The following is a 21,050-nucleotide window of genomic DNA, read 5'->3' on the forward strand; positions in this document are numbered from 1 at the left end:
GACCCTGCTTTAATGCTATGTGCCTTTTTATTTATTTCTCTGCCGGGAATGACTTGATCTCCTTACTGTGCTCGGTTAATGGCTGCAAAGCTTTTAGGACTCAGCCTGCACATTCCCCTTGAGACCATCTCAGTCTCCCAGAAACAGTGTTAGGCATTTCCTTCCTTCTAATCTCACAACACTTCTCCGTAGCTCTATGTTATCGCAGATCACCCAGATGTTGTGGGTACTTCATTTTCACTTCCCATTAGCACGTGAATTTCTTAAAAACAATAACTGTGTCTTATTCAGTTGAGTTATCCCTAGTGTCTAGTACAGTATCAGGCAGGAATATAATAGATACTCAATGAATCAATTTAGATCCCATTTTTAGCAAGGGCATCTATGATTATTTTAATCAAATAGAGTTCATGTTTTTTGGGGGGGGATTTTTTTTTTAATTCACAAAAGTTTTCAAGTATTCACATACACTCATAGATGTACACAGAAAGTAAGAAATGATATAGTCACAAATACCAGACTGATTCCAGACTAATTTTCCAAGACAGTACCAATGTCAAAGTGATTATGTTATTGTAATAGAGGCCTGAAAAATGAGATATGACAGACTCAGATCAAATGTTAAATCTGACATTGTCCTTTGATATGTTAATTAAGTCCCTAGTATCATGAGCTTAAAGAAAACAAAGAAATATAGCATTCAGACTCTTTGTCAAAGACATCCAGTTTCTGCTAAGGGTGTAGATTTCAAGAGTACTATTCTTACCTAAAATCTGTTTCCTCTGGCCCTAGATTTATGATCCCAACAACAATCGGTATGAAGTCCCAGTCCCTCTCAACATACCCGGGGTTCCATCCAGCACGTCTGAGAATCGACTCTATGATGTCCTCATTAAGAAGAATCCATTTGGGATTGAAATTCGCCGGAAGAGTACAGGCACTGTAATGTAGGTGGCTCCTTGTCTGATTTGGAATTGATGGTTACCTGCACATTCATTGCCAGGTCCACTGTCCTTGGAGACCTCCCGGCTCAAAGCATCACACTATCCATTTCCAGATTCATGAATAAGTTCTTTCCTCCGAGTCTGTTCTTAAGAGAAATTTTTAGTCCCCTGGGAGTAGTTACTAGTGCAGTTGCATGTACCTAGGGATTCATTCAACAAATGTTTATGGAGTGCTTCCTCTGGTATTTGTGGTTATAGAAGATGAGGTCTCTCTTCTCATGATAAAAAAATAGTAAGTAAATAGCAAAGATAATTTAAGTTAAAATATAAATAAGGCGGTTTAGATAGTGACAACTGCTATGTGGGAAAAAGAGCAGGGTGATTGAGAGTTGTGGGAGGTTACTGCTTTGATACTGAGGTCAGAGTAGGTCTCTTCAAGTAGGTGACATTTAAAACAGGCCCTGGATGGGGAGAAGGAGCAACCCATGTAGAGATCTAGGGGAAGAGGAAGAACATTTTAAATAGATGGACTAGTGGGAGCACAGGCCATGAACCAGGAGCAAACTTGGCCTATTAAGGGGAAAAAGAAGTCCAATGTGGTTGGAGCCATGTAGTAAGTAAGGCAGTGAATGGTGGGAGATGAAGCTGGGATTTAGGTGGGCTTCAGATCAGATATGACCTTGAAGACTTCATAAGATGTTTTAATGAGAAATCACTGAAGAATTGTAAACAGGGGAGGGACATGATGTGAGATACTCTCAAAAAATATCACTCTGGATACCATGTAGTAAAGGAGCTGTAGGGGAGCAAGAGTGGAAGGCGGGGCTGGTATGGAGTGGTAGCAGGTGAGATGGCGAGAAGGCATTAGATTTGGGGTTCTGGAGGGAGAACTGAAAGGAGGTAGTGAGAGGAAAATAGAGGCATGAAGGCTGTCTCCTGGGCTTTTAGCAAGTGCATCTATGATTATTTTAGATTTTATGTTTTGTTTGGGAGATTAACAGGGTTAATCAAGAGTTGTGGGAGGGAATCAAGAGTTCAGTTGTCCTTGAAAAGTCAGCAACTTGAAGCCAATAGAATAGCGCCTTCCTTTTCCAAATATACTTTTTTGTTTTGCAGTTGGGACTCTCAGATCCTTGGTTTCACCTTCAACGACATGTTCATCCGTATCTCCACTCGCCTTTCCTCCCAATACCTCTATGGTTTTGGGGAAAATGAGCACACAGCCTTTCAGAGAGACTTGAACTGGCACACGTGGGGGATGTTTTCCCGAGACCAACCCCCAGGGGTAAGGGCAGAGCATTTGGGATCTGTGTGTCTGCCTCTCTCCACACTGTGTACGCTTCATGCTTCATCTTCCCCGATTCAACTTGGATGGTCACATTCTGCTTTTAGACAAGAGGGCCAGTTCTTGGGCTCCTTTATTTCTCATGTGTTTAATTTAGTTCATAAAGAAGACTAGACACGGGGCGGCCCCATGGCGTAGCGGTTAAGTGCGTGCGCTCCGCAGCTGGCGGCCCAGGTTCGGATCCTGGGCGTGCACTTATGCACTGCTTGTCAGGCCATGCTGTCACGGTGTCCCATATAAAGTGGAAGAAGATGGGCACAGATGTTAGCCCAGGACCAGTCTTCCTCAGCAAAAAAAAAGAGGAGGATGGGCATGGGTGTTAGCTCAGGGCTGATCTTCCTCATAAAAAACAAAAAGAAGACTAGACATAGCTATCAATTTTTGTGGAGTTTCCTTCTCATGTCTTTAACCTCTTACTACTTCTTCTCCATGACTCTCCCAGTACAAGAAGAATTCCTATGGTGTGCACCCCTACTACATGGGACTGGAGGAAGATGGCAATGCCCACGGGGTGCTCCTGCTAAACAGCAATGCCATGGGTAAGGTGATGCCAGCGTCTCTCCTTATTTTTGTGAACCACTCATTCTTGAGGAACTTTGGAATGTATTTGACCTAGCTGCCCCTGAAGTCAAAATTATTATGTGCCTGCAGATTTTTTTCCTTTTTGTCTTTCTGTTTAGCCTTTCTGTTTATTTCAGTTCAGTAACATGGTAACAAGAATTAACTCAACTTTTGTTTGGCAAAAATCATGTAAGAAGGGATAGCAGAACCAAGCAAGTCCCAGACATCCTGGAGGTCAGCCAATGGGAGCCATCCATATAATCTGAGTTGTTGATGAAGCTATGGGTCAGAGCACTTGCTCTGAGGGTATGAGGTCATGAAGAAAATTTGTATGGTATACTGGAAAGGGGGTGGAAAATCAGGAGGTAGGGGTGAAAGCATGCGTGTAAAAACTGGTGAAATATGAATAAGGTCTATACCTGACGTTAACAGTATTATATCAATGTCAGTTTCCTGGTTTTTGAGAATGTACAGGGATTATGGAAGATGTTATCATTTGGGGAAGCTGGGGGAAGTGTACAAGGGAACTCTCAGTGCTATTTTGCATCTTCTTGTAAGTCTTAAACTATTCTAAAATAAAAGTTATCATGATAATTTTAAAAAGAGCAGAATGACGAAACATGTAAGATAATAAAGAACACCAAAGGGAAAAAATGCAGAGGTGGCACCCTGGAGACTTTCACTTAACTTCTTCAGTTCTGTGTAGGTATAGTAAAAATGCTTTCTCTCAATACTCTACAGTAGAGAAGCATAGGATGAGGAAGAAGGTGTGAATTTCAGGGGTAAATTCCTCACCTTGAAGTTTTCGAGCTTTATTAGTATTTTCCTGTATTTTCAGATGTGACATTCCAGTCCATGCCTGCCTTGACATACCGCACCACAGGAGGAATTCTAGACTTTTATGTGCTCTTGGGGCCAACTCCAGAGATTCTCACTCAGCAGTACACTGAGGTAGGAGAGAATTCAACTGGTTACCAAGTATTTATGCAGCACATTCTGAGTGCCAAAACCCACGTTCATTGATATAGCTCTCAGATGATAACTGGAATTGTTGGTCTTTCTGGGAGACAAGTCTATTGTAGTATAAGGAGCAATAACTACATATCAATAACCATTAAATTTGTAGCCTCTGAAAGCATTGAAGAGTATCAGAAGTAGTAGTGGTGCCAGTGGTGGTGGTGGCAGTGGCAATGGTGGTGGTAGTGGTGAAAGGTGGTGCTGGTAGGTGATGGTAGTGATTGTGGTAGTGGTGGTGGAGGTTGTGGTGGTGGATGATGGTGATGGTGGTGATGGTGGTGGTGGTGGTGGAGGTTGTGATGGTGGATGATGGTGATGGTGGTGGTGGTGGTGGTGGTAAAGGTTATGATGGTGGATGATGGTGGTGATGATGGTGGTGGTAGTGGTGGTGGTGGTGAGGTGGTTGTGATGGTGGAGCTGGTGATGATGATGTGATGGTGTTGTTATTTTGGTGGTGGTGGTGGTCACAGTAGTCTTGACAGTTGTTTTGGCAGCATCAACAAACATGTATATAAAACTTACTCTATGCCACTGATATAGTGCTTACTGAATATCAGAGCACTTTACGTATATTAACACATGCAGTCCTCACAGAAACACTAAGAAGCAAATACTATTGTTATTCCCAATTTACAGGTGAAGAAAATGAAGCACAAAGAGGTTATTTAACTTTTGCCCAGAGTCACATAGCCAGCAGAGATTGGTAACCCAGGCATTGCCTCTGGATTATGTGTTTTTAACCAGTAAGCTAGACTGCCTCTAGGAATCAGACTAAAATAAGATTTTGCAAAATTCCTAGAGAAGAAGGTCAAGTCTAGCAGGGAGCTTTCTCCAAGGTATCCCAGTGGCTCTGCATCCTCTGTTTCTCTGGATTTGAATCGGTTGCTTGTCTAACTTGGGGCACTGGAAAAGTATTCTTATTACTTTGTACACTTCAATCCAGTTTCTCCTTTTTAAGGACTAATATTTTCTGTCTATTTTCTAGTTGATTGGTCGACCAGTGATGGTTCCTTACTGGTCCTTGGGGTTTCAGCTGTGTCGCTATGGATACGAGAATGACACTGAGATTGCCAGCTTGTATGATGACATGGTGGCTGCCCAGATCCCCTATGTACGTTCTTAATCTGTGGAGTCCTGGCTCTGGGACCTCACAGCCAACCTCAGTTGTCTCTGTATTTGGATTAGTTTGTCTGATTTATGTGGGTTTCTATAAAGTTAGAAAGTGCTTTCTCATAGAATATCACACTGAAGCTCACCCCAACCCAGCAATACAAGTGGGAGTCATTGTCGCCATTTTAAAGAGTCACAGTGAGTTGCAAAAGCAGGATATATGTCCAGCTCTGGGGCTCTTTTTACTATATCATATTTCCATTTCTTTTACATGACTTCAAAACGTTTAGTCAAAAACGCCCTTGGTACCATAAGAATAAAAGGTTCCCCAAACTGTAGTTTTGTTTAATTTAAAAAAATCAACCCAAATCCAGTCAGACCATTGTGTTTGTAGATAAGACCTCAGTTCCAACACATTGCTGGTGCTGCAGAAAGTGTTCCCTCACTTTAAGCTAATCCCTGGTTGAATGTAGGGGTCTTGGGACTGGGTTCCAGAGGAAATGTGTGTGAAGTGAACCCTGTCCTTCACTTGAGGACAAGAGGGGTCCAATAGTCAGAGAATTGATCCTATGAACCACTTACATACTTAATTTTATTCTATTTATTTTTCTATTGTTTATAATTATTCCTACTAATGGAAAGTATAGCATGCAATAGTTCATTCTTAATAAGAAAGCTTATTTGATAAGCTTGTTGATAACCCCCAGGATTGGATATTCCACAACAATTACAGGTTTTCCTTTGGGTTTTTTTTTGGTAGACTTACCATCCATGTTATATTAGTACTGGCTAATTTACGTTATATTATTTTCTCTGAACATGAGCCACTGATACCAGGGGCAGCCTCTTGGGGGAGGTAACCACAATCACTCCTTATATTGGCCCGTTTACAAGGCACTTTCTCATCCGCTGTTTTCATTCATCCTCACAACAGCCCTGCCAGATAGCATTATCATCCTATATTTTGCTAATTTAGTTTTTTTTCTATTTTATGACTGAAAATTTGAAAATCGCAGGTTCTGGGAAATTCATCTGAAACTTGGACTTTTACAACGAGTAGCCGCTCAGTGTCCTTGTGTGTTCCCCCAGGACGTGCAGTACTCGGACATCGACTACATGGAGCGGCAGATGGACTTCACCCTCAGCCCCAAGTTTGCTGGACTCCCAGCTCTGATTACTCGCATGCATGATGACGGGATGCGGGTCATCCTCATTCTGGTTAGTCCCTATGTGAATGGGTAGAGTCTGTTTAGCAGAGTGAGGGGGCTTTGGTGGAGAAAGCTTCGTATTGTGTTTCCCTCCATGTTATGAGTAGAGAAGTTGAGGTTCAATATGAAAAGTGTGTTTCCCAGAATTTGCAGAAGCTCTACAGTTCAGGTGGAACTTAATGCTTTCTCTTTGAAGAATTCTCCTTTTTTTCCATCCCGAGTCATTCTCTGGCTTTAGTTTTCTCACCTGACCTGTGCTTTGACTTCAGGACCCAGCCATTTCTGGCAATGAGACACAGCCCTATCCTGCATTCACTCGGGGTGTGGAGGATGATGTCTTCATCAAAGCTCCAGATGGTGGAGGCATTGTCTGGGGAAAGGTATGATCCTGGCGGAGATCCACTGATCCCAAGCCCGGGGGTGGATAACTGTTAGTGTGTTTGTACAAGTTGTTTTTTGGCCTTTTCCATTTGGGCTCTGAGACCAGAAGTTCTCATTTTCTCAATATTTGTCAAAACAGTTAAGGAATTTTTAAGGAATCCATGTGCACTGTGGGACCACTTTTCTCTAGATCAATCCTACAAGAAAATCAAAGTATTATCACCCCTAAGACCGTGGTTTATTGTTTCTTAGGAAAAACTATATAAGAGAAATTACCTAGTGCATTGGTTTTGAACCTTTTTCTCTCCACAGGTCTGGCCTGATTTTCCTGATGTTGTTGTAAATGCATCCCTTGACTGGGATAGTCAAGTGGAGGTAAAGGGCTCTTTGTGGATGTTGGGTGAAATCAGGGTTGGCGGGAAGGTGCAGCCATGCTCAGGATACTGGACATCTGTATGCCATGAGTGTGGGTATAGTGAGGGAAGAACACTTAGGGAGCACGTCCTGTGTTTCTGTCTGTGTACCAGTTGCTCTACGTGTAATATTTTACTCCCAGCTGGGAGGTGGGTATTATTATCCTCAGCATAACTAAGACTCAGAGAGCTTAAATTATTTGTCCATGGTTTTAGGCGACAGAGTGGTGATTTCACATCCGAAATTCCAAAGACCCATGAAATTTCCACCGGATGATAGCTCCAAGAAATACTATCTTTTCCCTGAATTAGTATATTTGTTGTTGTTGCCTTGAGTATCCCTTTTAAACAGAATCTCCCACCCCTGTCTTTAGTGATTGAGTCTTTTTCTCTGTGCATCTCTTTGTTAGGGACAGTCTCTTCCATCTTACCTCTTATAAATCCTCCCATCCTTCCTTAGGTTTCTTTTACCTCCTAGTTTCCAGCCTTATGTTAAAACTTGCTCTCTCCTGGGAATAGATTTTTACTAGTAAAAGATCTCAGATAAAGATTCAAGGAAGAGCATCTAGCTTCCTGTTCTCTCTGTTGCTTCTCAGAGAAGATCACTTTAAGTTTGGTGGTCCAGGCAGCCCACAAGCATGCAAGAATCTACCAGGTCAGAGATGTTCAGGGTCATGGGCTCCTTGACTTTTATTTATTTATTTTCCTTTTTAGTATTTTCCCCCCAGCTTAATTGAAGTACAACTGACAAATAAAATTGTATATATTTAAACTGTACAATGTGATGATTTGGTATGTATATATATATCGTGAAATAACTACCACAATTAGGTTAATTAACATATCTATTACCTCACATATAATGTGAGGTAGTTACTATTTGTGAGTGTGTATGGTGAGAATGCTTAAGATCTCTCTTAGCAACTTTTAAGTATACAATACAATATTATTAACTATAGTCACCATGCTGTATATTACATCCTCAGAACTTATTCATCTTACAAATGAAGGCTTGCACTCTTTGGCCAGCATCTTCTGATTTCCCCCATCCCCTAGCCCCTGGTAACCACCATTCTACTGTCTGTTTCTATGAGTGTAACTTTTTTTTTTTAGATTCCACATATAAATAAGATCATACGGTATTTGTCTTTCTTTGTCTGACTTATTTCACTTAGCATAATGTCCTCTAGCTTTATCCATGTTATAGCAAATGGCAAGATTTCCTTCTTTCTCATGGCTGCATAATATTCCATTGTATATATATGTATACCACATCTTCTTTCTCCATTCCTCTGTTGATGGACACTTCGATTGTTTCCACATCTTGGCTATGGTGAATAATGCTGCAGTGAACGTGGGAGTGCAGATATATCTTTGAGATACTAATTTCATTTCCTTTGGATATACACCCTGAAGTGGGATTGCTGACTCATAAGGTAGTTCTATTTTAAATTTTTTGAGGAACCTCCAAACTGTTTTCCATAGTGGCTGCACCAATTTATATTCCCACCAACAGTGCACAAGGGTTGCCTTTTCTCCACCTCCTTGCTAACACTTGTTATCTCTTGTCTTCTTGAGAACAGACATTCCAGCAGATGTGAGGTGATATCTCACTGTGGTTTTGATTTGCATGTCCCTGATGATTAGTCATGGTGACCACCTTTTCATGTGCTTGTTGGCCATTTGTATGTCTTTGTTGGAAAAATGTCTATTCAGGTCCTTGTCCTTTTGTGTTTTTTTTGCTGAGGTAGATTCACTCCAAGCTAACGTCTGTGCCAATCTTCCTCTATTTTGTATGCGGGTCACCGCCACAGCATGGCTGCCAATGAGCTATGTAGGTCTGTGCCCGCGAACTGAACCCAGGCCACCAAAGCAGAGTGTGCTGAACTTAACCCAGAGGCCGTGGGGCCGGGCCCCCTTGTCCATTTGTTAATAAGTTTATTTTTTATTTTGCTGTTGAGTTGTGTAAGTTCCTTATATATTTTGGATTTTAACTTCTTATTAGATATACAATTGGCAAATATTTTCTCCCATTCCACAGGTTGCCTTTGCATTTTGCTGATTGTTTCCTTTGTTGTGCAGAAGGTTTTTAGTGTGGTGTAGTCCCACTTGTTTATTTTTGCTTTTGTTGCTTGTGCTTTTGGTGTCAAGTCCAAAAAGTCCTTGCCAACACCAATGTGAAGGAGCTTTTTACCTATGTTTTCTTCTGGGATTTTAATGTTTTCAGGTCTTACATTTAAGTCTTTAATTCATTTTGAATTAATTTTTATGTGTGGTGTAAGATAGGGGTCCAGTTTCATTCTTTTGCATGTGGCTGTCCATTTTTCCCAGCACCATTTATTGAAGAGACTGTCCTTTCCCCATTGTGTGTTCTTGGCACCTTTGTCAAAGAATAACTGACTATATAGGTGTGAGTTTATTTCTGGGCTTTCTGTTCTGTTCCATTGGTCTATGTGTCTGTTTTTATGGCAGTGCCATGACTTTTAAATCATTATGCTGGGAAAGGGGCTGCTTTGGCAATCAAGAGGTTGGCTACCACTATATGAGCCCCACAATTCATCAGCCATTAGGCAATACTGCCACCTTGAGGGCATTTAGAAATCTGAAGGGCAGTTTTGGTTATCACAAGGGGAGCACCACTTGGCATTTAGTGGGCAGTGACCAGCGGGATGCCCATAGTTCTAATTGCAGAGATTTCCACCAAGAATTCTCCTGCCCCAAATGCCAATTGTGCCCGTGATAAGAAACGTTTCATTAGGGGGTCATGGTGTCTATTAGGTAGCACATAGGATATTCTCAGTAGACAAAATAATTATGACTATTTGTGTTAATAATACCCACTTGATGAGGTTGGTGGGGATGAGGCTACTGATGTCTAGGACCAGCCTGGCTGAGGGTAGTATAAAACAAACAAACAGCAGGAAGCCTATGAAAAGGAGATTTCTGGGTCTGAAGCACAGGGATTTAATTCAGTAAGGCTGGGACGGGGTCTAGGAATTGCATTTTGGTAGCACATAATGGATTGTGATAAGTGATCCTGGGGCCAGACACACAGGTAGGTACATCACGAGTTGGGGACAAGGGAAAGTGAGGGCAGAAGCAACAAGGCAAGAGTGGAATATAGACAGTAGTGAAGTGAGCCAGTACCTTGGAAAGTGGCAGAACACTTTTCATTTCATGGGTAAAGGTCATCAGAGCACCTTTGAGTGAGGTTAATGGATCGAAATTGGTCAAATGTCTCACTTGTATCCCATATGAGATTCAATTATGACTCAGACATGGCTGGTATTGACTCTGTTTATTCTAATCCTTCTTTCCCCTCCCCTCCCCCGTGTTTCTAACCCTGCCTGAGCTGGAGCACTCTGTTTCTGTTGAAAGGTTCTCTTCTTCTGGTTCCGTGTTTCTACCTCTATTTTCTAACAAAAAGGCATCCTTGGTATGCCTTCTTTTCATGAGATTCTCAGTGATGTGGCTCACTACCATCTCTCTTTGTGAGCGGGATCCCTGTGTTCGATCCATTTCTTGTTTTCTTCTTTGTGATCCTTTTTTGCCCTTTATCTAGACATATGGGTTCCTACTTTCCTTTTGTCTATTGTGTATAAGAACTCGGGGTTCCCGGGACCAATTCCTCTACCTGTTGTTTCCCCTCCACCCTTGCCACCAGCATTATTTAGCTCTTTAACTCTTAAAATGCACTGATAAACATAGAGGAACCTATTTACTGAAACATACAAAGGACTGTAAAGTTCCAAAACAAGCAGCATGGGCTACATAGAAATTTATGAATATTTGCTGCCACTAAGTGGTGTGAATTCACCATTATACACTGAGTGTTTATTTTATGTCAGGTCCCTAACTAAGCGCTGTGGGGAATATGAAGATCAATCAGAAGAATATAACACAAGGTCCTTGGTATCATAAAGCTTACACTACAGTTTAGAAGTTATGCATTGGATCCACTTTCCTGGTTAAAATAAAGACACGTCTTTCATTATTTGAGGAAGATAAAGAGAAGGGGAAATTGAAACTTCCTCTTTAATCCTCCCAATTTACTTGACACACATCAGTAGTTTTCAGGTGATTCTGAAACTATGGAAAACACAGATGCATACTAGTTAGATAGTCTCATATAATAAAATGCAATCTTACCTCTTGCCCCCTTTCCCCAATAGGAATGAGATAGGAGAAGATTACCTGGATGTTTCTTTCCAACCTGTTGACGATGCATCTGATGTCTGCCCCTTTCAAGCTGCAGTCTCTCCCTGGCTCATGCTTTGTCTTTGAGGAGTGCTTAGGAAATTGCAGGACATAAATTGAGGGTTGGGCATCTAACACATGAGGTAGTGAGTTCAGGGTGTTGATTGCTACCATTCATGTTGATACAAAGAGGAAAAGTCCATGGAGGCTTTCCACATGCTAAGAAGGTGTCTAATTTGTGCTAATTTCTCTTCTTTCCACTCATTGTATTTCAAAAAAGCTGAAAACATTACGTAAGCTCTGTTTGGATTATCTATCATATGTAGTGTGTTGCTTTGCATGAGTTAAGCTCTCAGGAAATGCCTGTTTGCTGTCTAATATATTTATTTGTGACGAATAATTTATATTTAATTTTTACAGCTATACCGAGCTTATGTGGCCTTCCCAGACTTTTTCCGTAATTCAACCGTCAGATGGTGGAAGAGGGAGATGGAAGAACTATACACCAATCCACGAGATCCAGAGAAGAGCTTGAAGTTTGATGGCATGTGGATTGTACGTGTGTGTGTTTGTGTCTGTGTACATGTGGATGGGTGCGTTTCTCTCTTTGTGTGTCAAAGCATGTGTATCACTGACCTTTAATCAAGGAGGATGATAATCATCTAAGAAAGACTTTGGACATGTCAGGCTGCAATTCCTCAAGTCAGGAGTGGAGCATCCTGGATGCTCCTCATACCCTGTACCTGCCCGAAGTTCCTGCTGTAAAACTCCAAGGTGATTGCCAGGAATTCCTTGGATCTGAGCCTGGCCTCACACTCTGAGAGGGAATTTTTTAAAAATCCTTTAGGCAGTCATTCTGTAGGGCTTAAACGATCTTTCTAATCAGTTCTCAACGGGATTTGATGAGTCTCTCTGGGCTGCTGTCTTGGGATTACTGGATGGTGAGTGATTTATTCACTACTTTCTTGTCTCTGAGTTGACAGGATGTAATTGTTTTAAAAAGTAAGACATCTCTGTATCTGACGTTTCTAGGATATGAATGAACCGGCGAGCTTTGTGAATGGGGCAGTTCCTTCAGGCTGCAGGAATGCCACCCTGAACCACCCTCCCTATATGCCATGTAAGGATCCTTGGCCCTCTCTGCTGGCTGAGCTGTGGCTACAAAGACTGACCCCTGCAAGAGCCCAGCAGCCAGGGGTTTATCCTGACTGCTCAGGGCACATACTGGTGCTGTGGTTTTTGGGGGGCCAAAGGCAAGTATGCTTCAAGCACTTTACCCAGTTGGGTGTGTGCAAGTTTCTGGCCCTGTTGGGTGAATTTCTCGAATTTGTTCAGAAAACACTTAGTGGTAATGTCTCCAAAGTATTCTACACCTGAGTTTCTTACTTCTTCAGGTTTATGTTAATTCTTCCACAGGAATTTGTTGTGCCACCAGGGGGCAGAAAGTAGCAACTTCCCCTGATCATGGAGTCGATGGACTTTGGGGTTATACATGTTTGCACATCTTGGCTCCAGAAATTATACTCTCTGTGAATTGTGTGACCTTTGGCAGATTACTTGATGTTTCCAGATCTCAATTTTTTAAACTCTAAAAAGAGGATAATGATGTCTTCTTCATAGAATTATGATAAGAATTACATGAAATAATTTACACGTTAAAAGCCTAGATGGAAACCTGTCACATAGTGAGTGTTTGACAACTGTGTGGTCTTCCCCATGCCCCTGCTTTCTCCTGGAGCACATTCCTGGATCAGGATCAGAGGTGGCTTTTACATCACTAGATCTTTCTCCTCAGATCTGGAGGCCAGGGACAGTGGTCTGAGCAGCAAGACCCTGTGCATGGAGAGTGAGCAGATCCTGCCAGACGGCTCCGTGGTGAGGCACTACGATGTGCACAGCCTGTACGGGTGGTCCCAGACCAGACCCACATACGAGTGAGTTGCCATCTCCCATATCCAATCCATATCACCTGCAGTGACAGCCAGTGACTGATGAAGCTGCCTTGCTTTTCCTTTCGTTCCCCTTTCCAAGGGTTAATAAGATTTTAATTATAATTATGTAATAATTCTTATTTATTAAACAAACACTCATAATTGTAGAGCCGGGCCCTGTAATTACAGTTAGGAGAATAGATTTAAATAAGGTATGGTCCTCCCAACGAGAAACTAATAGTCTTGGTGGAGGAGACACACGTGGAGACACCAGCAATGATTACACAGTGTGGCTGATGCTATAATAACTTTAGTTGTAAGAAACAAAGAGAGCACAGAGGACTGGACATCTCTTTCCTTTATTTCAAAAGTGACCCATCTCCACTGGGATTTTTTTTCTTTTTTGGTCATTCTTGTTGGATAGCCAACTGGCATTCTATTGAATTAGCACTGTCCCATTTTGTGTGCTCAGTCAATGAATCATAAGAATTATCCTAAGGAAAGCCTTATAAAGGAATTCACCTTCTTCCTCCCCAAATATATAAAACTAAGTACTGAGTAAACAAATAGTAAGATTTAGTGATTATGAATTACTTTTAGGTGATCTACTGAGTTTATTACATGGTGAAGTTTTTTGTAAATCATAAAACATTATGTAAAGACACAACTGTCATTATTGTCTCTATCATCCAGAGTCAGTCAGTGGGGACATCATTGTGACTCAGATTTCCATATTCCCTCTAGTAATGTGGGAAACATTTTTGTCACTGTGCCCTAGGCTCAGGAGCTCTGGGAGGAGAAGCTCAGTGGCCTTTCCTCCCCTGCTCTGCCCTCAATCACCTCCTTGCTCCCCTCCAACCAGAGCTGTGCAGGAGGTGACAGGACAGCGAGGGATCGTCATCACCCGCTCTACTTTCCCCTCTTCTGGCCGCTGGGGAGGACACTGGCTGGGAGACAACACGGCTGCATGGGACCAGATGAAGAAGTCTATCATTGGTGTGTGGGCTTATTCCTAGGGGCCTCTGCCACTGGGGTGGGGAGTTGGGATCCTTGATAGTAAAGGATTCTTTGAGGAGGGAGGAGGAAGCAGGTCACGAGTGCCTCGTCTGACACAGCTGTGGTTCTCATTACAGGCATGATGGAGTTTAGCCTCTTTGGCATATCCTATGTAAGTGTCCTTTGGATCACTTCCAATCAAGCAGATGGTGATATCTTTCAGAAATCATCAACAGGCTCGTTTTGTTCCATCTTGTTTCAGACAGGAGCAGATATCTGTGGGTTCTTTGAAGATGCTGAATATGAGATGTGTGTTCGCTGGATGCAACTGGGTGCCTTTTACCCCTTCGCGAGGAACCACAACACTGTTGGGACCAGGGTAGGACATTTGCTCATAGCTCAAAAGTTTTGTGTCACCAGGAACACAGCCTTCAATTTTAAACTATAATTAATGCAGTCCCTATTCCCCAGAGACATCTTCAAAACCATTAAGCCATCATTTTTCTAAATTTGATATACTTACGTATTGTGAAATGTTTACCACAGTAAGGTCAGTTAACACTTCCATCACCTCACAAAATTACCATTTCTTTTTTGTGGTGAGAATGTTTAATATCTACTCTTAGCTATTTCAAGTATATAATATAATATTGTTAAGAACAGTCACCATGCAGCACATTAGATCACCAGAACATATTCAGTATATAACAAGAAGTTTGTACCCTTTGACTGACATCTCATTTCCCCCACCTCCCAGCCCCAGATAATCACCATTCTACTTTCTGTTTCTATGAGTTCAACTTTTTTAGATTCCACATATAAGTAAGATGATACAATATTTGTCTTTCTTTGTCTGACTTATTTCAGTTAGCACAATGCTGTCAAGGTCCATCCATGTTGTTGCAAATGGCGAGATTTCCTTCTTTCTCATGGTTGCATTATATCCCATTTTATGTATGTATGTATGTATGTATGTATGCATCTATCCACCACATCTTCTTCATCCATTCACCCATGAATGAACATTTAGGTTGTTTCCACATATTGGTTATTGTGAGTAATGCTGCAATGAACATGGGAGCGCAGATACCTCTTTGAGATATTTATTTCATTTCCTTCAGGATACATACCCAGAAGTGGGACTGCTGGATCATATGGTATTCTATTTTTAATTTTTTGAGGAACCTCCACACTGTTTTCCATAGTGACTGTACCAATTTACATTCCCACCAACAGTGCACAAGTGTTCCCTTTTCTCTACATCTTCACCAACACTATCTGTTGTATTTTTGATAGTAGCCATTATAATAGTTGCGATGTTATATCTCACTGTGGTTTTTATTTATATTTCCCTGATGATTAATGATGTTGAGCATCTTTTCATGTACCTGTTGGCAATTTGTATGTCTTCTCTGGAAACTAGAAATCAATAATAGGAGGAAAACTGGAAAATTCAAAAATATGTGAGAATTAAACAACCAATGGGTCAAAGAAGAAATAAAAAAAAAGTCTAAAAACAAATGAAAATGGAAACACAACACACCAAAACTTATGAAATGAAGCAAAAGCAGTTCTAAGAGGGAAGTTTATAGTGATAAATACCTACATTAAGAAAAAAGAAAGATTTCAAACAAACAATCTAAATTTACACCTCAACGAACTAGCAAAAGAAGAACAAACTAAGCCCAAAGTTAGCAGAAGAAAGGAAATAACAAAGATCAAAGCATAAATAAATGAAATAGAGACCAGAAAAACAACAGAAAAGATCAACAAAACTAAGAGCTGGTTCTTTGAAAAGATTAAAAAGTTGACAAACCTTTAGCTAGACTTCCTAAAACAAATAGAGAGAAGGCTCAAATAAATAAAATTATAAATTAAAAAGGAGACATTATAACTGATATGACAGAAATACAAAGGATTATAAGAGACTATGAACAATTATATGCCAACAAATTGGACAACCTAGAAAAAAACGGACAAATTCCTAGAAACATGCAACCTACCAAAACTGAATCATGAAGAAATATAAAATCTTAACAGACCAATAACGAGTAAGGAGATTGAATCAGTAATCAAAAATCTCCCAACAAAGAAAAGCCCAGGACCAAATGGTTTCCCTGGGAAGTCTATCAAACGTTTAAACCAATCCTTCTCAAATTCTTCCAAAAAATCAAAGAGGAGAAAACTCATTTTACAAGAGCAGCTTTACCGTGATGCTAAAGCCAGATAAGAACACTATAAGAAAAGGAAACTACAGGCCAATATCTCTGATGAATATAGATCCAAAGATTCTCAACAAAATAGTAGCACACCAAATTCAACAGCACATTGAAAGAATCATACACCATGATCTAGTGAGATTTAACCTTGGGATACAAGGATGGTTCAACATATGCAAATCAATAAAAGTGACACACCACAGTAACAGAATGAAAGATAAAAATCATATGATCATCTCAATAGGCACAGAAAAAAGATTGGACAAATGCAACATCATTTCATGATAAAAATTCTCAAGAAATTAGATGTAGAAGGAATGTACCTCAACATAATAAAGGCTGTATATGACAAGTCCACAGCTAATATCATATTCAGTGGTGACAGGTAGAAAGCTTTTCCTCTAAGATCAGGAACAAGACAAAGGTTCCCACTCTCACCACTCCTCTTCAACATAATACTGGAAGTCCTAACCAGAGTAATCAGGCAAGAAAAAGAAAAAAAAAGCATTCAAATCAGAAAGGAAGAAGTAAAATTATCTGTTTCCAGTTTATATGATCTTATATATAGAAAATCCTAAAGATGTCACCAAAAAACTGTTAGAACTAAGCAAAGAATTCAGTAACATTGTAGAATATAAAATCAACATACAGAAATCAGTTGCATGTCTTTACACTAACAATGGAATATCTGAAAAAGAAATAAAGAAAACAATTCTAGTCACAATAGCATCAAAAAGCAACAAAATATTTAGGAATAAATTTACCAAGGAGGTGAAAGATCAGTACACTGAAAATTATAAGACACTGATGAAAGAAATTGAAACAGACACAAATGGAAAGATATCCCATGTTCATGAATCAAAAGAATTAATATTGTTAAAATGTCCATACTACTCAAAACCATCTATAAAGTCAATGCCATTCCTATCAAAATTCTAATGGAATTTTTCACAGAAATAGAAAAAACAATCCTAAAATTTGCATGGAACCACAAAAGACAATGGATAGCCAAAGCAATACTGAGAAAGAAAAACAAAGCTAGAGGCATCACACTTCCTGATTTCAAACTATATTACAAAGCTGTAGTAATCAAAACAGTATTGTACTGGCATAAAAATAGACACATAGACCATGGAACAGAATTGAGAGCCCAGAAATACACCTTTGTATATACTGTCAACTAATATTTGACAAGGGAGACAAGAGTACTCAACGGAGAAAATATAGTCTCTTTAATAAATGATGTTGGGAAAACTGGATAATCACATGCAGAAGAATGAAATTGAACTCGTCTTACACCACTCACAAAAATTAACTCAAAATGATTAAAGGCTTAAATTTAAGACCTGAAAATGTAAAACTCCTAGAAGAAAACATAGGGAAAAATCTCCTTGCCATTATTCTTGGCAATGATTTTTTGGATATGACACCAAAAGCATAAACAACAAGCAACAAAAGAAAAATAAACAAGTGGGACTATGTCAAACTAAAAGCTTCTGCACAGCAAAAGAAACAATCAACAAAATGAAAAGGCAACCAAAGAATGGGAGAAAATATTTACAAGCCATATATCTGATAAGGCGTTAATATCCAAAATATATAAGGCACTCATACAGCTCAATGGCAAAAAACCAAACAATCTGATTAAAAAATGGGCAGAGGAACTGCATAGTCATTTTTTCAGAGAAGATATACAAGTAACCAACAGGTACATGAAAAGATCCTCATGTTTCAATGAATCATATTCCTCAGTGTTCTTTAGATTATTCTTTTTGTTTGGGCAGTATTGTACCAAATATATCCCCAAAATAACATCTTACAGGGAAATTTTCTTAGCTGCCCTGGGAGAGCTTCAGTGACCTCGTTCTGTCTGTTAAAAATATTCTGAGTCTCACCAATAATCATCTTTGGTTTAGCTATGTGTGATCTTCATTTGGAATGAATGTTCAGTGACCTTGTTAAGTCCCCCATGTCCCTTAGGGTGAGCTCTGAACATTCTTATTTTTTCCTTTAGAGGCAAGACCCTGTGTCCTGGGATGACACCTTTGTGAATATCTCCAAAAATGTCCTGCAGACCAGATACACTCTGTTGCCATATCTCTACACCTTGATGCACTTGGCCCACACGGAGGGCAGCACTGTTGTGCGGCCTCTTCTGCATGAGTGAGTGTCTAGCCGGAATCCCAATGACTAAGGGATAATTTCATTCTATATGGTGGCAGTTGAAGAAAACAATTCTTCCAAATTAAATTAAAGACATGATTGCCTTTGCCATAAGCTCTCTGGGCACAGACCATGTTTTCACTCCTTTTAGTGCAATGTCAGTCATACCCTAGGTCTTTGATAAAAGGCTATTAAATTTAAAATATTTTTCAAAATGATACAGTACACCACAGAGCAATTTCTAATTTGGGCATGTGAAGACCTACCTATCTTTTTTAGCAGCCCAGGTCACAAGAGAACACATTCCAGGGGGATATTTGAGGGATGAAGGCCATTCTTGTGTTTCAAATGGGTTAAAAATCATTGTTAAAAATCATGGAACTATTTATAGGTAAGAACATGTCTAAATCCAACCATTTCTGGGGTTTGAAGAACATGAGTTGTAGAAAGTGAGTATGTACCTGATTAAGATAGACCTAGGGAAAGAGTAAAGGATAGCATGGAATGCAACTAGATTTCTGACTTGCGTCTGAACTTGTCCTGTGGTCCTCATTGTGCTACCTCTGGTTTCCCTTTCCAGGTTTGTGTCAGACCAGGAGACCTGGGATATAGACGGTCAGTTCCTGCTGGGCCCAGCCTTCCTTATCAGCCCTGTCTTGGAGCCTGTGAGTATGGAAGCCTCTGATGCATAGAGGATCCTAGCTATGACACTGGTGGACAGGGTGAGGAGAAGAGACCTGGTCTGGTGAGGGTCCTGAGAGGTGGTTTCTTATCCTACCTCTGTCTCCTCCTCTCCCTCCGAGCTGAAGTCCATCACTTAGATGTTCTGGTATTCAGCTCCCTTGCCTTTAAAATCAGCATAACAAATTCTGATTCATTGGCCAATCAAGAAGGAAAACACCTTAGATATATGTGAAGATAGAATCATTTCTCCATTAACTGAAATAAGCAGTGTGGGTCAGGTGGGAGCAATATTGTAAAGAATTCATTACAATCCTCTATCACCATTAAAGCAGAACCTTTCAGAAAGATTGTTTGTAGCAATGTGTAAAATCTTGTTGCTGCTGGCTAGCCCTTCCCTTCCTTCTGTAAGAGGTCCTCAGGCAGCCTTTTCTTTACTTCCTCTGTTGAAGATGAGGCTTCTGATTAGAATATCAATTAATTGCTTACTCCCCAAAACTTATTGCACTGATCATAATTTCTGAAGTATTGGCACCATAAACCTACACAATTTTCTTCTGCCCCAGCCCAACCTCAGATTGTTTTTTTTTTAGAGAGGGTATTGGTAAGTCTATAAGCAAATGGTATTTTTTTCCCCCAAAGTCCTGGATCCCAATGGGTTTTATGAAAGCCACCATTTTTGAGTAGGCAAATCTCCCCTGTTTGAGAAGGGGAAGGGAAGGAAGGCTTCCCCAACATTTCTGACCTCTAGAGCAATGAGACATGTGGGTTCAAGGCCATCGCTATTGTTTTGATCCTTTACTAAGCGAATTGATTGCTCTGCCCAAGATAACAGAGCCCACTGCCCATTCCTTGTTTGTGTTTAATTTCAGAATGCCAGAAATGTCACTGCATATTTCCCTAGAGCCCGCTGGTATGATTACTACACGGTAAGTTTTTCTGATTGTTTACATAACCTGGGAAAATGGTAGTGTGCACATGCTTTAGAATCTGACAGACCTCGGGTCAAATTCTGCCTCTGTAGCCCACTTGATGTGTGATCTTGGACAAGTCATTTTAACCTTGCAGCCTCAGTTTTCTCACCTGCAACTGGGGGAGACCACTTCCCTCACAGAATTGTTGTGAGATAACACGTAACAGCACCTCACTTGGTGCCTGGCTTCTCGTGAGTGTTCTTTATGTGTTAGTTTTTGTCTTTCTTGATACCACTACTATTCACGCTGCTGTATTACAACAGACACCAGTAAGCACTTGAAATTACACTGTAAACTATAGTTTTTGTTTATATGCTCCCTACTAGACCGTAAGTTCATAAATATTAGAGGTCTTTTCCTCTCTGTCTTTTTTATTAGATACCTCCTTATATAGCATAGATGCTCAAAGAAGAATTGTTAAAAGTAATTTCTTTTTTTTTATTTATTTATTTATTTATTTTATTTTTTTATTTTTTATTTATTTATTTTTTTTAATTTTTTGTTTATTGCAGTAACATTGGTTTATAACATTGTAAAAATTTCAGGTGTACATCATTGGATTGGTGGTTACCAGAGGGGAAGGGGGGAGGGAGGAGGGTGAAAGGGATAATTGGGTACATGTGTGTGGTGATGGGTTGTAATTAGTATTTTGGTGGTGAAAAGTAATTTCTTAAGGTAAGCAAAGTCTTAAGCATTGTGTGAAATGCACACAGAGGTATGAGGTCCAACCCTTGTGAGCTGGAGCAATGCAAGTGCATTTAGACGTGTGGAATGAACACTTCATTCTCTGTCATCTGACTTTGCTGGGCTAGTCTTAGCCCCAGAGACTCAGCTGGGAAAACAAGATCTTCCAAAGAAGCTTCAAGGCAGAGTTCTCTTGCAAGGACACAGACGAGTTAGAGTTTGGTTC

At 40.3% G+C, this 21,050-nt stretch overlaps 1 protein-coding gene across 4 annotated transcripts in view; it reads left to right on the forward strand.

Moving 5' to 3' along the window:
* Positions 1–21,050, forward strand: part of MGAM (maltase-glucoamylase) — a 91,832-nt gene that overhangs the window by 59,056 nt on the left and 11,726 nt on the right. For 3 of the 4 annotated variants that reach the window (XR_015552438.1, XM_087431896.1, XM_087431887.1), the window contains exons 28-44: positions 793–947; positions 2,061–2,229; positions 2,732–2,828; positions 3,689–3,801; positions 4,853–4,978; positions 6,067–6,195; positions 6,455–6,565; positions 6,879–6,941; positions 11,597–11,731; positions 12,209–12,296; positions 12,972–13,110; positions 13,970–14,103; positions 14,241–14,275; positions 14,366–14,482; positions 18,337–18,485; positions 19,066–19,150; positions 20,039–20,095. Coding sequence is in view for 3 of the 4 variants with exons in the window: in XM_087431896.1 (XP_087288022.1) it covers positions 793–947; positions 2,061–2,229; positions 2,732–2,828; positions 3,689–3,801; positions 4,853–4,978; positions 6,067–6,195; positions 6,455–6,565; positions 6,879–6,941; positions 11,597–11,731; positions 12,209–12,296; positions 12,972–13,110; positions 13,970–14,103; positions 14,241–14,275; positions 14,366–14,482; positions 18,337–18,485; positions 19,066–19,150; positions 20,039–20,095 (1,902 nt within the window). In the remaining variant the exon portion in view is untranslated. Of the gene's footprint in view, positions 1–792; positions 948–2,060; positions 2,230–2,731; positions 2,829–3,688; positions 3,802–4,852; positions 4,979–6,066; positions 6,196–6,454; positions 6,566–6,878; positions 6,942–11,596; positions 11,732–12,208; positions 12,430–12,971; positions 13,111–13,969; positions 14,104–14,240; positions 14,276–14,365; positions 14,483–18,336; positions 18,486–19,065; positions 19,151–20,038; positions 20,096–21,050 lie in introns of those variants that run through there. The other variant, XM_087431910.1, reaches the window with a different exon arrangement.

Source organism: Ceratotherium simum, chromosome 1 (genome assembly GCF_057802395.1).
Source record: "Ceratotherium simum simum isolate JZ-2026a chromosome 1, ASM5780239v1, whole genome shotgun sequence".
Classification (NCBI taxonomy): Eukaryota; Metazoa; Chordata; class Mammalia; order Perissodactyla; family Rhinocerotidae; genus Ceratotherium; species Ceratotherium simum.